The sequence below is a fragment of the Melopsittacus undulatus genome, chromosome 6 (genome assembly GCF_012275295.1).
Source record: "Melopsittacus undulatus isolate bMelUnd1 chromosome 6, bMelUnd1.mat.Z, whole genome shotgun sequence".
NCBI lineage: Eukaryota > Metazoa > Chordata > Aves > Psittaciformes > Psittaculidae > Melopsittacus > Melopsittacus undulatus.
In genome coordinates this window covers 27,970,625-27,986,271 of record NC_047532.1, presented here as the reverse complement: position 1 = coordinate 27,986,271, position 15,647 = coordinate 27,970,625, and the positions used below count along the sequence as shown (strand labels likewise).

Sequence of the window (15,647 nt, the reverse complement as noted above, 5' to 3'; positions counted from 1 at the left end):
CTTTTACCCCTGGAGTGACTGTGTCTTTGCTGGCTGACAAGGAGCTGGGGAGGGCAGAGGGGATCTTGCACCTGATGGAAAGGCTGTGCTTCTCAAGGGCAAACGCATTTGAACTATTTCTAGTTCAAATGGGGGGGGCCTTGTTTCTGGTAGTCTGGCAGAAATCCTGATTTTGATGAGCCATTGTAGCAGCCTGTTTGGGAGGGTTTATATTCTCCATCTGTTGGTATTTTCTCTTTGAGACTGGATTCTCTTAGGGAGATGTGTAGCCAAAGAGAATACTGATCCTAATATATGTGGGTGCTAGCTTAATTCCTCATGATTCCTATGTTTTTAAGTACCAAGTGAGTAGAAGGTCAGAGTGACTGTTAAATAAGCAAGCTTTTTTTTTCTGTGAGGGGAGAGCTGACAGCTGTAAGATAGCATAGTGGAATTGCAGTTCTAATTCATGTGCATTCCTGAAAGCATATCACAGCAGCAGGAAGACAGCACCTGTAGGCAATCTGAAGCTCTGGCTTAACTAAAAATTTTAGGGGTGAATGAAGGAAACCCCTATAAAACTCCTAGGGAAGAATTGCCCTGGCCAGGACTCTCATTTTGTTGGTGTGCAAAACGTTGGCATAGCTGTCTTTAATGCTTTGTGTGCAGCTCTGGTACTTAGAAGCAGATGGTGAATTTAAAGGTTCTGGGGAGTTAACAGGATCAACGGAACAGAGCAGCAGCCTTGTGAGGGGAGACTAGAAGTGATGGACTCTGTTAGGGGGAAAGGGATGAAAAAGGTAAGCCACTGAAGTTTTGCAAAATCACAGTGGTGGTGGATTTGTTGAGTACTGAACTGTCATTCACCAAACCTGTGGTACAAGACCTGGGACACGCAGCAGCACTGTCAAGAGGTCAACTAAAAGGGAGAAAGGAAGGGACTTCCACACACAGCTGGAAAGACATGTTGGGACCATGTCTGCCTGAGCTACTTCAGTGGCAGCTGGATCATCAGATCAAATAGGAGTTAGGCAAATTCATGCTTAGCAGGTCCATTAACAGCTACTACAGCATGATTCAGGAATGTCCCCTCTAACATCCCTAATCCTTTTGTCAGGCTGGTGAAGTGTAAGGAAATGCTCTGCAGTTAGAGACTGGGCTCACATGCTCTCCCTAAGCAGCACCTCTTGTTCTCCCTGCTGGAGGCAGAATGGGGACCTTTGACCTCTGACTTCTTAAACTGGCTTAAGAGAGTTCCCTTTTAACAAGAGGAAATGGAAATGTGGAAGTCCCAGTTTAGCAGGTGCCCAGCAACCAGAAGGTGTTAACAGCTGTTAGCCTGTGCCAGGATGCCCAGTTCCCCAAGTTCTTCCTGTTGGTCCCCTGTGGTTTGGTGAGGGTAGAATCCCATGCCCCGGGCGGTCCCACCAGCTGGCTGACAGTGCAGAGAGCTGGGGACTATGTTGGCTCAGAGGAGCTGAGCTGCCTTCTTAAATGTGAGCTTTGTGGGGGCTTTCCCAAGGTGGAAGTGGTTTGGGAACCCATCCCCCCAAGACTGTAGGCTATTGAAGTTGTGAGCCATGGATGTGATACATCTGAAGTTGACACCCTTCTAGGTTCTGGTACCTTTTGGTTTCATGCTGTGTGGTAAAATTGTCAAGAAATGAGGAAGTTGAGGTTCAACGTGGTTCCATCTCCACTGATCTGTATGTGACGGCATAGGGTGGAGGGTGACCCAGACCAAAAGATTAGGCCACATGTTGCAACTGGGAATGGAACAGAAAACCCTGCCTGGACATAGTAAACATCAGGATGCTTTGTGTTTACAACTGAGATGAGAAGAGTGATGTAAATGAGGCTTAAAATCCAAAGCTACATCTCCAAAACATTATCTTTAAATAATCTCACTTCTGAAATTACCCCAAGAACACCAAACCTGGTTTTGGTGATCAAAGACAAACTCTGCAGTCTGGCTTTCAGGTAAATGGCAAAGAAAAGGAAATCATTTGCAGAGAAGACTTTAATTATGGGATGTCCTTGTTGTACCTTGAGAGTTTCTCATTAGGCAGGCAGTGTAAAGGATGACTATTTCATTTGAAATCATATATTCCTCTTCCTTAACAATTGCCATTTCTCAAACAGGGGATACAGACTGGTAGATACATTCACTTAGTTTTTTGTCTAGTACTTCCCTATTATTCAGCACTCTGTCATTGTGTAGGAAGAAGTATAGGCTGTCAGCCATAGGTCTGCTGAATGATAAACCCCTGCTCTACTTGGGTTTAGCCAGCGAGAGGCAGGTAAGGGGTGGAATTTCCCAGGCTGCTCATCTTCATTTTTCTGGCTCAGGAAAGGCTGGTAGCATATTTTGGTGATGCACAGCTATCACCACATGATGCATGGCAGGTTTCAGTAGCAGATCACATCCTGAAATCTGCCATTGTTTAGCAAACATCACAGGACCTGCAGAGCATTTTTCCAGCTCTGGAATTCCCTAGCACACAGCAAGCCTGCGGGGCAGATTGCCCCATACCAACTTCGCTACAGAGACCTGGGGAGAGCAGGGATCCTGTGTGACTTGGTGAAGCATCTGGACAGGAAGGAAAGCAGCCGGTGACAGGAAGAACTCACAAGCATAGGAGGTGAAAGCAAGGCAGGGTGATTGAGAACATAGTGCCTAATATTGAGGGACCCACCAGCTCTTTGTTCACCCTACTTCAGAGCTGATTTTGGCAGTGCTGTGCTTGGCCACTCACTCATCGGTGTTCAGGAGGCAGCAGGAAGGTTCTTACAGCCTCTTTCCCACTCAAAGACTGCAAGTGATCTGGACCACCTCAGTGGCCGTGCTTGCAAGCTGAGTCATTGAACTCAGCATCATATTAGGAAACTTTCCCACTGCTCCATCCTTATGGCTATGCAGTCGGTCAGCTTGTCTCAGTTCATTTCAGTTCTGTGCTGCCAAACTGATCCCACCATGTAATGTGACTCTGTAATGTAATCACTCAGCGATGGTTTCCTATGTTTTTGTGATTATTGGGTCTCACTGTGAAATGTTGCTGCCTGATTTCCCAAAGAGACAGGTGCTTGTCTCTGAACAGCAGCTGTTCTGAAAAACAGACGGGGGAGCTCTGCTGAGTACTGCACCGAAATTACCTTCTTCTCTTGTTTTCCAGCCAGAGCGTTGGTGCAGAGTTGATGGGCCTGCAAGTGGATTACTGGATTGCAGCTCCACCCATGGACAGAAAGAGAGACCCCGAGAAGAAGGACCCCTCCACTACCAAAAACACACTGAAATGCACTTTCCGGTCCCTCCAGGTCAGCAGGTTACCTGCCAGCGGTGAGATTGCCACCACTCCAACAATGTCCATGACTGTTGTGACAAAAGAGAAGAACAAGAAAGGTAAAGTGACCCATTTACTGTTGCCAAAGGCCAAGAGTGCAATGCTGCTCTCCCTGTTCTGCTGCTCCAGGCAGGGCTGCCTGACTTGTCCTGCATGATAGCACCTTAGTCATGGTTTTATCCCCAAAATCCTATTCTGTCTGTAGATGAGAAGTGGCTGAATAAGGTGGTTCTTTGAAAGCGTGTTTCCTCTTTTTTTTTACAGTAGGGCTGTAAAAAGGGGATGAGTTCACCTTTATAGCTGAACAGCTGAAATAGTATAGCTCAAGAGAACCAAGGTGGGGACAGAGCAGGGACATCTGTGGGTGGCTGTTCAGAAAGGCAGGAGGCTTGCTGTTCTGGGCATCTTCCCTGTGTTCTTTATGAGCCTGCTGGTGCTAGTTTGCAGTGTTGGGTTAGGTATGAGGCAGCTTTTGCCCTGACCACAAGAGTAAGGAGAGACTTCAACCTGTACAGGTCCATGCTCTGGTCTCTCCTCTGCCACATGACAGAGGTGCAGGACAGTGTGCATCCCATCATATTGCATCATATGGCAGCAGCCCCAATAGAGATTTTTGCTGGATTTGATGTGCTATCCTTGTGTTAGAATACCACTGTCACAGCTGGACAAATGCATCAGGCAGACCTGCCAAGCCATTGCTAGGTGTGCTTGTGCATACAAGAGGTGGTGTCAAACAGCAGGATTGCAGCAGTATAAGCTCTTCTACAGGAGCTCTTACATTTTTGCACAGACTGCTCTGTGGGACAAAAGGAGGTAGAAGAGGAATGCTTTCAGCACATAGCCTGATGTTAACCTTTCAAATTTTTAATCTTCTGCTTTTGAAGTCTTCTCAAAACAAACAAAAGGCATTTTAAATGTTGTCAATAATCCTGTATTTGCTTCTGGCCTTGGTAATGTGAAACATAGTAAAAATTGAGAGCACCTCTGCAGTGAAGTATTTTTAGGGAAGCAGAAAGGCAGTGCTGCACTTACATTCAACTGCCAGTAGCTGTCCTTCGTGACATCTTTCTGCCTATGGGACTGGGAGTCATTCTTGGTGGAAGCCTGGTTTTTTGGGGTCTTAAATAAGGCTGACAGAGCCTCCTGAACCGATGGATGCAGGACATAGGTGCATAACCCTACAGCCAGGTCACTATGGGCAACATAGATGTGGCACTGCTGGTACCAGAGCTCCCACGCCTGACCACATCCTTTTTAAGTGGCATGCCTACAGGAGAAGCAATTCTGAGACACTCAAAATGTTCTTCAGTGGGGCTGGCTCAGCCTGGAGCAGTGGTGTTCAACACCACCAGCTTTTGTGGAGTCAGTTTGTACATCTTTATTCACACGTCTGGATAATTCTCGGGGAACTGGACCCTTTTTAGGTCTCATAATGCTTACCCTCTCCACCAGCCGCCCATAGTTTAGTCCCTCTTGCTCTCCAGGTCTCGATGCAGCAGACCTGCCTGCAGGGAGAGGGAGGCTGGAGCAGAGAGAAGGCTGGAGCTCAACGTTGCCTGTCAGCGTGTGCAGTATGTGGGACTGTCCCTAGGTGGTGCAGCCGCCCGACAGATCCCTCACCCAGGGCAGGGCGCAGACTGGACACTGTACAGATGCTGCTGTTTTCCCTGGTGTCCCAACAGAGCAGCAGGAGTTTCGCTGAACGTGCCCTTTCAGGCCTGGGTTATGAGCTGGGAATGCTTCGTATGGGCATACTTAGGACTTAAGATGTCCGTATGCATAGGTGATGGTGCTCAGCACTGACACAAACTCCTGCCAAACAGGGGTGATTTTAGGAGCTAAACTTAGAGCTAGAATTTTCAGACATGAATATTTAAATGCAAAAACCCAAACAAGTCTTGCCTGAGAGTGGCAGTGATTCACTGTGTACTGGTTCGATTTTCTTCCAGTGATGTTTTTGCCCAAGAAAACAAAAGACAAGGAGATTGAGTCAAAGAGCCAGTGTATTGAAGGAATCAGCAGGTTGATTTGCACAGCAAAGCATCAGCAGAACATGCTGCGCGGTAAGTGCGGTGCTTGCATCCTGTCGGGTTCTGAGGCAAGGCTCATACTAGCATTGTCCTACAGGCAAAGGGCTGATGTGCTGTCCTGCCCTTACATCCTGGAGCCAACATAATGGGGTGTTCCTGGGGAATGGGGTTGGATGTGTCTGGTATAGGGGAATGCTTTAATAGATCTTTGATTTGGGAATATCTTCCCTTACCCAGAAACTCCTCTGAATCCATGCCCTGGGTGGGGACAATGGCTGGACCAGGCTTCATTCCCCTCCCTGTCTTCTCTGTCTTGCATGTCGTGTGCAAGTGGTGGTGGAGAGCAGTGGGAGTACTGCTGCTCCTCTTGTCAGGATTGTGGCACAAAAGCTCGCTGTAGCAGAAGCCATATATGCATCTGGCAGACAGACATAAAGGGGCTGTCAGTGGAGCTGTGCCACCAGTATGAAAACTATCCCTGTAGCCTATTCAGTTGATAATCACCACCACTGTTCACAGCAGAGGCATCTGCTTACATCACCCCTTAATCCTGGCTCAGTCCCTGTGAGGTTGGTGAGTGTTAAGGGGTGGTCACAGAACATGTGGCTCCTCTTTAAAAGATGTGGATCTGGTTAGAAGTGCCAGTGATGAGAGACTGATGTTCAGCTCTTACAGAGTGCATTTGCCCATAAAAGAAAATGAAGTGTGTTTGGAAAATTCAGGACATCAAATCAGGTGACACTGAAATCAGTAGTCTGGGAAGCTCCAGTGTCAGTGAGCTATGCTGGAATAACAGTCTGAGCTGTTCTCCCTAAACCTGGTCTGCTGTGAAGCCTTTCTTCCTGATGTGTGCAGCTATTTACAGTGGTGGGGTGGCCAGGCAGAGCAGCATGTAGCCTGGGCCCAGAATGTGGCCAGGCCTTCCTCTGCTGACTGCAGGGGAGTTTCTAGCAAAGCTGTTTCATGCTGCCCACTTCTGTTTGTTGTTTTCTAACTCTCCTCTCTTTTCACCATCCCCTGCAGTCCTCATCGATGGGGTGGAGTGGAACGACGTCAAGTTCTTTCAGCTGGCAGCACAGTGGTCCTCTCATGTCAAGCACTTTCCCATCTGCATATTTGGACACTCCAAATCTAACTTCTAGCCGTGCTCGGCAGAGGGACCTTCTGTCCGTCCCAGGACTGCACAACAGGAGCCAGGAACTGCGTGCCAACTCTGACTCGCGTCTCTCTGCCCTCTCCTGCAGAATTAATTACAGATGTGCTTGGATTACTTTCGAATTACTTTTTTCTATTAACTCTTAAGTTTACTACAAGGGAAGGAAACCCCTTTAAACAAAGGCAAAAAAACCCCAGTCTTAAATATAGATGTGCTGACAACATGAAGTCATGGGGGAGTTGGCAGGAGCAGGCAACCTGCCCAAGAACACCTACCACTTACAAGCAGATATCTGAATAACTGCACTGCTTATTAACCTTGAAACCTCATTGGTGTGAATGGTGTGGGGGAGCCATGGATCAGCTCGAGTGGATTTTGTAGAAGATCGTGTGGTGCATTTGGTCCCCTCCCATTTCTTTCCAGGAAAAAAAAAGATGGCCATTCTTTTTTCCTGCTGCCAAAGGATGAAAGATCAGCAAGTCTGGAGGGGGTTCAACCATCCAGCTTGAAAAACAAACCACTTGTGTAGCTAGAGAGGTCTGGGGAGGAGATCCCAAGTCTGCCATGGGGACGAGCAGGTGTTTGTGCTGAAGTAATGCCTGAGGAGAGTTGGACAGGAACTGGAATTAGCGAAACACTATGTGTAAGGAAACTCCAGTGTCCCAGATCTGTGATGATGACCAAACCGAGCCAGTCACAATGTCCCTGCAGCTGGCTGTGCAGCTGAGGCGTGCCGCGTCAGTGGGGTCGCTGCTATTTACATACTCACACCGATTATTTACCTGTCAATAAAACCTCGTCCAGCCTCTAAAGGGAAAGGATTTTTTTAACAGCTGCAGATTTTTTTTAATGCTTTCTAAAAAAATAATAATAATAAAAAAAGAGGGGGGGAAATAAGTTGCCAAAAAAAAACAAACCCAGGAAGATGAGCCGTTGTCTGTGCTGTGATACATCACTGTCCTGGCTGGAGTGGGAGCCAGCCAGGCGCTCTGCATGTCCAGCTGCCTTCCTGTCCATCTGTCAACCTGCACATGTGAGGTAGCATGGGCTGCTTTATCTGCTGCCTTTGTCCTGCCCTGACTGCACTGTGCTCCCCAGAGCCATCTCCTTCATGCAGGTCTCCAGGCTGGGTGCAGACTGTCTGGCTTCAGAGCCACTGCAGGAGTGGCATGCCCTTGAACCACACAGGACCTCTCCTCATAGAGACTGAGAGACTTTCACAAAAATGAAGGGTGCTGCGGGTATGCAGTCTCCCATGGGCTGTTCTACTGATGGATGTTGTCCTTACCTTCTGCTTTCTGAATATTCCTTCCCACAGGAATTTCTCTGTGGATTGCATCCCTTCCCCAGCAGGATATGCTTTTGCTCTGGAATAGCATTGCCTATGGGTTGAGGCTTTGCCTAGGGGTTTCAGTCGCCTGGTGTAGCGGAAGCTGTAACTGGGACATGAGAGAGGATGAAGCCAGCCAGGTTCTCTGCCCACCTCAGGCAGCAAGATGTCCTGTGAGATGGAGGAGTGAGATTCTTGGGTGTCTTGCACCATTGGCTTGGCTCTGGCTGCACTTGAGTTCATGTTGTACACCTTGCTGCTGCCAGGGATACTTGAGGTGCTGAGACAAGGTGGCAGTGTGACAAGTCATGGGTCTTGGCAGCTCTGGGTCCTGCAGATGTGGCACTCTGCTCTCCAGGCCTCGTGGGGCATGCCTAGGAGGGACTGGAAGCAGATGGGATGTGGGGAGAACAGTGTGCTTGTGGTGTGGAAGAACAGACACCTCTGATGTATCGGGGTAAGGGACTGAAGTTTTTGATGGGGTCCTTTTGGTTCCCACCCTAGTGGGCAGGGCAGGCCCTAAGAACATTTCTAGAAGGCACTTTCTGGGGGCAGTAATGCTTTTGACCCTTTCTTTTCCCCTCCTCCCTTCCCCATCTGATCCTGGTTTTAAAGGCTTGGGGGACCTGCTTTACCCTGCCTGGCAAGTCCTGCTCTACAGGGTTCTTTCGGGCAGGACAGTGGTGGTGTGCCCTGTTGGTGATGAGGAGCAAGAATTATTAGGCGAGAGGATGGTCCCTGCTGGATCTAGTGCCTATTGCAGCTCACAGCACAGGCTGCTTCACCAACTCTGATTTCATTAAACCCATTCACAGCACAAGTGCAACCTACTTGGCCAGGGACTGGGTATTCCCTTCAAACCACACTGTGGAGGAGGACATGGACCCATGCCTGGTGGCATGCTGCTGGGCAGGACATATTGTCTAGTTGCAATAGTACGTTTCTTCCCACAGGCAGGTGTGCCTGCCGTCTGCTAGCTCTTGGCTATGACAAAAGTTCGGCTGTAACTCGGATGTTGTCGTGTCCCTCAGTTCATGTGTTTTCAGTTGACCTGAGCTGATGCTATGGGACAGTATAGTGTTGCCTAGCAGCGGTGGCACGGGAGATGGTGTATAAGCACATCACTTCTTTTTCTTTATTGAGGCTGTGGCATCGGGGGAAAAAAAAAAGAAGCTTTTTTAAAGGAAATTAGTGTGTGATTTCTTCCTTGAGTCTCACGCTGATGTGATAGGAGTAGTTGGGCTGGTTTCCAGTGCCAGGACCTGCATGCAGCCTGGGCAGCTCTCAGTACCAGAGCATGATACTGCTGCAGAGGTGGAATGACCGACTGCAATAACTTTGTTTACTGGGGGGGTAAGGGGGGAACAATCACTGTGCTCCTCTTTATATTTCAACCTACTGTAAAGAAACAAATGGTAGCTAGGACAGGATTTATGGGGTCCTGCCTGTCAAACATGTGTTGCCCTATTCTACTCTGTGTGTATGTATGTGTGTGTGTGTGCATTATGTGTGAGAGAAACACTTCTGCTCATTGCATTTCATGTTGGTTTGTGTTTTGTTCTAACTTTATACAAGTGAATTCATCAGGAAACTGTATGCCTGAGGGCTTGCGTCTCCGCAGGGCTTCTCCCCTGTGGAAAGCTGCCATTGCTCTGAAATGCCTCTATAACATGCAAGGAAACATCCCGGCTCCTCAGCCTTGTCCTCCTGGAGTCCAGCTGTGTGCCTGGGGAATGGCTGTGGCATTTCCCTGACTTGGAGGCAAGGGCTGGCATGTGAGTTTGGTGGTGCCTCTTCAGTCAGGGTGTTGTGCCTCTGTTGTTTCTCCTTTGTTGTGTGGAGCCACTTTGTGCAGCTGTTTCTGTCCCTGACTAGAGGAGAAACAGGTTTCTGTCTCTAAGGAAAAGGAATGTCAAAGCATGCATGTGGCTCAGGCCATTTTGGGCCTTCCACGCTCCCAGCTGCTGACTTGATGCTTTGGGTGGCTGTTTTTAACTAAGTGCTGCAGTTTTCATCCAGTTCAGTTGCTACCGTTTACATCTCAGCAGTAACTGCAGAGCCCTACTTAATTACCTGTGAGTTTGGGAAGAGTCACTGTCTCTTTGGCTGTGCTTTGCTGCTTTAATTAGCACATGCTAGTGGCTTTATCTTGCAGGGAGGGCAGGGGTAGGTGGCTGAGAGGTTTCTGTGGCTGGAAGAGATGTGCCAGTTTGCTTTCCATCATCAAACACAGCTGAGAACCCCACTGCTCCATGCTTAACCTGCATTTGCAGCACAGGCCCCATTGTGTTTCTCACCAGCGGTGTGTTGGAGAAAGCACTGGAGAGCTGCTGTGGAGGGTACTGCAGCTGGCACCTCCGTGTTTAGGAAAAGCCTGGCAAGAGGTAGCAGGGCTGGTGGCCTTCTCTTGATGCTTGGTGTGCCAAGGAATTAGGAAGGCTGAAATAAGGGCAGTCCCACTGTGCAGCAGTAAAGGGTTAGGTGCCCTGGAGCTTTCCTGAAGCTATGTTAGATGCAGTGCCTGTATCCCCTTCGTTCAGGGAGTCTTGATGTCAGCAGATAGCTTTGTGGTGGCATTTTAGTGTGGCACTCCCTCTGGGCCTATCTGGCAGGGAGAAGGCCAGGAATGAGCAGCAGCATCTCCTGGAGACTTTCTGGAGCCTGTTCAGTGGGGTTCTCATAGGAGATGCTTCTGCAGGGTCACTTGGCTGCTTTGGGACAGACTGGGGGAGATGGGAACATGTGAGCTTGGAAAGCAACAGGTAACTAGTTTCCTTAAGGAAAAGCACTGGAATGGGGTTACATCCAGTCAGCTGCTGCTTTGTGCCTTGGCCAGGGTGTTGCAGAGCATTGTCTGTATGTAGACGTGGGGAAGCACCTTATAAGCATTGGTACAGGGGCTGCGTGCTGCCAGCCTTGTCAAGGCTGCAGTGTACAAGGGGACATTACCACTTTGTAGATTCCCGAGTTGTCCATCTGTTTCATTGTTGTATTGTTTGGGTTCTAGGTTGTTGGGTTTGGGGTTTGGCTTTTTTTTTTTTCCATGAAGACTGATTAAATGTAAATAGCCTTTGGTTTTTTGTTGTTTTTTTTTTCTTGGAACAAACTGCAACGTGCTCGACCTCGTCAACTATTTTATGGTACTAATGCAACACTAATAAAACTGGACGTGAAAGCACACTCCTGTCCCTTGAGTCATCTCTCAGCAGGGACTCTGGTATGAATGGGGCAGAAAAAGACAGTGGCCTGGCTCTCTGGCATGGGCATGTGTTATTTATGTTGCTGCCCAACAGCACTTCCGGGGCAGAGCTGGTGGATCGGTGCTGCCCCCTTACCTGCCCTGATGCATCTTCTGGAGGGACCTGCTCGTTTCCTGTAGCTCTGTGGGCCTGGTCCTCACCCCCTCGCAACAACGAGGTATCAGGCTAGTGCCTGTGTCTGGGCTGGGGGCTGTGCTGCATGGGCACAGTGGTGTTAGGGTACTGAGGAGGGTCTCAGTGGGGGAAGATGCAGTAGCGCTTGGGGAGACAAGTGTGTGAAGGCTGTTTGGGCTGTGTATTTTTGCACAGGTAAACTTGCACCGAGGGCCCAGCTGCGTGGAAGAGGTGCAGCCTGAGCTCTGCCTGTTAGACCCCATGGAGGAGTGCGTCTTGGCACGGGAAGGTGGGTGCAAGCAGAGGGGACCAGGGTGGTCAGAAGGCTTGGGTGCTGGAGGGAGAGCAGGGGAGCATTCCTGCATCACTGAGGAGCATGCAGGAGCAATCCACACTGAGCCAAAAGACCTGGTGGGAGCATGGGTGCACTGCCCTGTTTTCTGGAAGGGAGGAGAAGGAAATCAGAGCTGGGTGGAGCACGCAGGGTTCAGGGCTGGGGTGTGCCAGGTCGCATGTGATGGGACTACAAAGCCTCCCTCATACATGTGTGCTGGGACAAACCCATTTCTGCCACGCAGGCTTGGACTGGGCTCTCACAGCAATGGTGTCTGTCTTTTGCAGGTCTTGGCTTTTCTCATCAGAGGTGCACCTTTGCTGGCACAAGAGGTCTTGGATGCAAGTGGTGCCCTGTCAGGATGCACCAGAAGTGCTCCTGAGAGACTGGGTTTGCCACAGTGGGAGCTGGTGGCACCCGTGGGAATGCAGTTTGGTGGTGGGAAATGGGGTGTTGCAAGTGTCTGTTCTTTCCCAGGCTGTGGCAGCCACTGCCATCTCCCTTTCCTCCCATTGTTCAATGCCCCAGCAGTGCCCACAGCCATTGCTTAACCTGGAAGAGGAACAGCAGGGAAGTTCCAGCATGTTTTTGTTCCTATCATTTAAAACACAATTTAGCATCTGGAAAGAGCAGTCACTGCCATGTGACCATCCACTTCTTCATGTGCAACTGCCGAGTGCCCCGTGATGTGACTTGTAAATATTTATCCTGGACAATATTTCTGTGTCCTACCGCATTGTTTTCTGCTCTGCAGAACGGGCGCAGCAGCAGCTTGGGGAGAGCCAGCCCTTGTGTCCTGGGGCATCCCTGACGGCTGTGCCAGCTCTGAAAGGAAGAATTATCACAGCCATACCCCACAGCACATGGCTGACCGATGTTCACTCCCACAGGTGCTTTCCTTGCTTAGCTGTGCTCCTTGCACATGTTACAAACATGAAGATAGAGCCCAGTGCCCTACTGGCATCCAAGGACTGTCAGAGTTTTGGGGCTCTGTTGGGTGTTTTTCCTCTTTCTAAAACACAAAGTGGATTTTAACAAAAATACTTCAAGTCTATGTATTTTAGCAGATGCCAAGGTTTGGGGTGGTCTTGTATAGCTGTTTCAGGACATTATGAGAAGCTGTGTTGAGAGCACAAGCAGTGGCCATGCCTAGCTCTCGTCAAGGGTCTGACTGTTTACACCGTTAGCCACTTGCTCCAGCAAAGAGTATCCATAACATACTATTTAGCCATCACGACCTGTGTGAGGAGGGGCCCTGTGCCGACATCTGCCTCAGGCACTGGCAGGTCATTCCCCAGTTCTGCACTGAAGCTGAGGAGCAAGAGTAGTCATCCTGCTGTGCCCAAGAGGCCAGCAGCACCCCAAGTCTGCGGGTGCTGACTGTTGAAGGTGTAGGTTGTTGTTGGGGTGTGAGATGGCTGTGGGTGTGCACAAGGATGGCTGTGTCCATGGGGTGGCCTGTTCCTGCCTGGGGTGGTGATGGCCTGTGGTGGTTCAGTGTGTATAAGGAAGACTGTGTGAGCAAGGACAGGCGAGGACTGTAGAGGTACTGTCTGTACATGGAGGCTGTGTGTGAAGACAGGTGGTGTGCGCGCAAGAAGGGCTTTGAGAAGTGGCAGGTGTGTGTGTGTGAGGAGGGCAGTGGATACGGTCAGATCTCTGTGTAGAGCTCTGTGTGTGGACAGATGCATGAGCACAGGTGCTGCCTGAGCACTGGTGTCAGGCTGTACCTGGGGGCAGGCCCCGTGTGTGTGTGTGTACGTGTGTGTGTGTGTGTGTGTACGTGAGGAGGGCTCAGCCTGCGTGGCGAGGGGAGACCTGTGGTGAAGGGCTGTGTCAGGACAGCTGCTGTGTGTGGCTGTGAGAGCATTCGGGTTGTGAGTGTGTGTGTGTGTGTCTTGTCTCTGTGTGCAGACTGGCTCTGCTCGCCCGCAGGCCCCGTCCCCTCCCGCCGGGCGCAGGCCGCGGAGCACCGCCCTCACACGCTGCGGGCTGGGCGGTGGGGCCGGCTCCGGCTCCTGCTCCTTCCCCCTCCCTCCCGCCGCCGGGCCCCTCTCTGCCCGGGCCCGCCGCCCCGCCCTCCGCCTCCCTCCGTCTCTTCCCTCCTTGTCGGCCGGGCGGCAGCCGGCGCGGCCCCTTTAATTCCCCCGCTCCCCTCCCCCGCCCGGCCGCTTCAGCCTCCATTTTCCAGCGGATCCGGCACCTGGAGGCGGCGGCGGGAGCGGCCCGCGCCCCGCACCGGCCCCGTCCCGGGCATGGCCGCCAACATGTACCGGGTCGGAGGTAAGCGCTCACGGGGCTCCGGCCCCGCTGTGGCTCGGCCCTGCCGCGCCTCCCTCCCTTCGTTCGCCCCCGCCTGCGAGCAGCGCCTCGGGGGCCCGGCGGGCCGCGGCGGCAGGGCAGGCCTGGGGCGGGGCGGCGGCAGGCCGGGGTTCAAACGGCACCTGGGGCGGGCCGGGGCCTAGGGGCAGCCCGGGAGGGAGGGGGCTGTAGCTTTGCGAGGAGCCTCCCGGGGGGTGGGCGGTGCGGGGCAGGGGCCTGGTGGGCTGTGGGGTGAGGGGATGCCTGGAGCGGGGTTAAGCGGGGTGAAGGGCTGCCGCGGGTAGTCGTTGTGCGGACTGGGGGGCGAGGAGCAGGGCGGGACGCGCGGTGCGTTTAGGGGGATGCGTGGTGCAGAGCGGGAGGCCGAGATGAGGGGTGAGGAGCAGCCATGTGGGGCCGTCAGAGGGTGCGGGGAGATGGGGCACGCACGGAGCGGGGCTGAGGGTGCGGGGGGCCTCTGGCAGACCCGGGGCTAGGGCATGGCGAGGCGGGTTAGTGGGGCTGGGGCGGTGCGGGACACGAGAGCCGAGAGGCCGCTGGGAAGCGGCGTCGGGACGGGCACAGGGATGGGGCCTGGGGTGGAGGGGCTATTTCGATGGGGTTCATGCGAGGTTGTAGGGGTGGGGACCAAGGAGGAGTTGCTGATATAAGGAGCACAAAGATGGGAGAGATCTCTGGTAGAACTGGGGACTGGTGCGAGGCACGTCCTGCAGATCTTGGCCTCTTCTGCACTTGCTGTTTTGTTGTATGCTTTCCCATTACTCTTCTATTCAGGGTTGCTCTCCTGTCTAGATGTCCTTTGTTTAGACTCACGTGAAGAGAAAGGAGAGGCAACAGGCTTTGGGACTGTATTTTATGAAATATAAACTGAGGGTGGTCTGGCATGAATTTGTGCTCGGCCATTTTCCTTCATAAAAGCTGGTCTGTGGAGCTTCCTTCTCCCCAGCATGGTAGGATCTGCAGAAAGATGTTTCTGTGGGCTTTTCTCCTCTTCAAAATGCCCTGTTTCTTGCAGAGTTCTGTAAAACCAGTGTAAAGTAAACAAGGAAAAAAATACAGCAAAGGTGGCCAAGCCATCCTGTCTGGCTGCTCTCCATCAACAACTTTCCGCTCTTCGGGCCTACCCTTACTTTGTGCTCTGAAAAATACCACTTCTTTTGTCATGCTTGTACTTTTTTTTTCTGGTTGTACTTGGTTTTCATAGAGGAATAAGGTGTGCCTCTTGGCTGTCCTGGCTTTGTTTCCTGGGTTGCTACAAGCTGAATGTGTGCACATAGAGTTATGTTGGTTTGGAGGTGTTGAGAGTAGAAAGACGAAGGTCAGGATGAGTTGTGAAAATTTACAGCTTGGTTCCTGGTGTGACTGGTAAAGAGAGTTGTTTCCTGGAAATTGCCGTTTGGCATTTAACGTTACGTGTGCCAGTCTTGCATGGAATGTCATCTCTATGGCAAAATCCATACTGTGCACCCTGTGGGTGGTGGGAAGGGGCCTCTGGAGATCACTAGGCTGACCTACTAGAAGCTCTTCCCGTCAAAGCAGAGTGTTCGGGGCTTTCTCTAGCCTGGTTCTGAGTATCTCGTGAGAATGGCGATGCCACCCTTACTTTGGGTCCTGCCCAGTGTTTGGCCAAGATTATGGCAAATATTTGTTTCTCTGGATTTCCTCGTGTTCCAGCTGGTGTCCCTTATCCCTCATTCTGTCCCTGCACATTTCTGAGAAGAGCCTGGCCCAGTCTGCACAACACTTCCAACTCGGTAGTTGCAGACAGCAGTAACGTCTCC

General features: G+C 51.2%; 2 protein-coding genes across 7 annotated transcripts in view; both read left to right on the top strand.

Moving 5' to 3' along the window:
* PACS2 (phosphofurin acidic cluster sorting protein 2) overlaps positions 1-11,016 on the top strand; it is an 80,943-nt gene extending 69,927 nt beyond the window's left edge. For all 4 annotated transcript variants that reach the window (XM_034063698.1, XM_034063697.1, XM_031047214.2 and 1 more), the window contains 3 exons: positions 3,153-3,379; positions 5,270-5,383; positions 6,374-11,016. In XM_034063698.1, coding sequence (XP_033919589.1) covers positions 3,153-3,379; positions 5,270-5,383; positions 6,374-6,492 — 460 coding nt within the window. In that variant the 3' untranslated portion in view covers positions 6,493-11,016. The remainder of the gene's footprint in view (positions 1-3,152; positions 3,380-5,269; positions 5,384-6,373) is intronic.
* Positions 11,017-13,659: 2,643 nt separating this feature from the next.
* The window catches only part of MTA1 (metastasis associated 1), an 83,237-nt gene continuing 81,249 nt past the window's right edge, over positions 13,660-15,647 (top strand). The window contains exon 1 of one of the 3 annotated variants that reach the window (XM_034063515.1): positions 13,660-13,827. In XM_034063515.1, the coding sequence (XP_033919406.1) occupies positions 13,800-13,827 (28 nt within the window). In that variant the 5' untranslated portion in view covers positions 13,660-13,799. The remainder of the gene's footprint in view (positions 13,828-15,647) is intronic. The other 2 variants (XM_034063514.1, XM_034063513.1) reach the window with 2 other exon arrangements.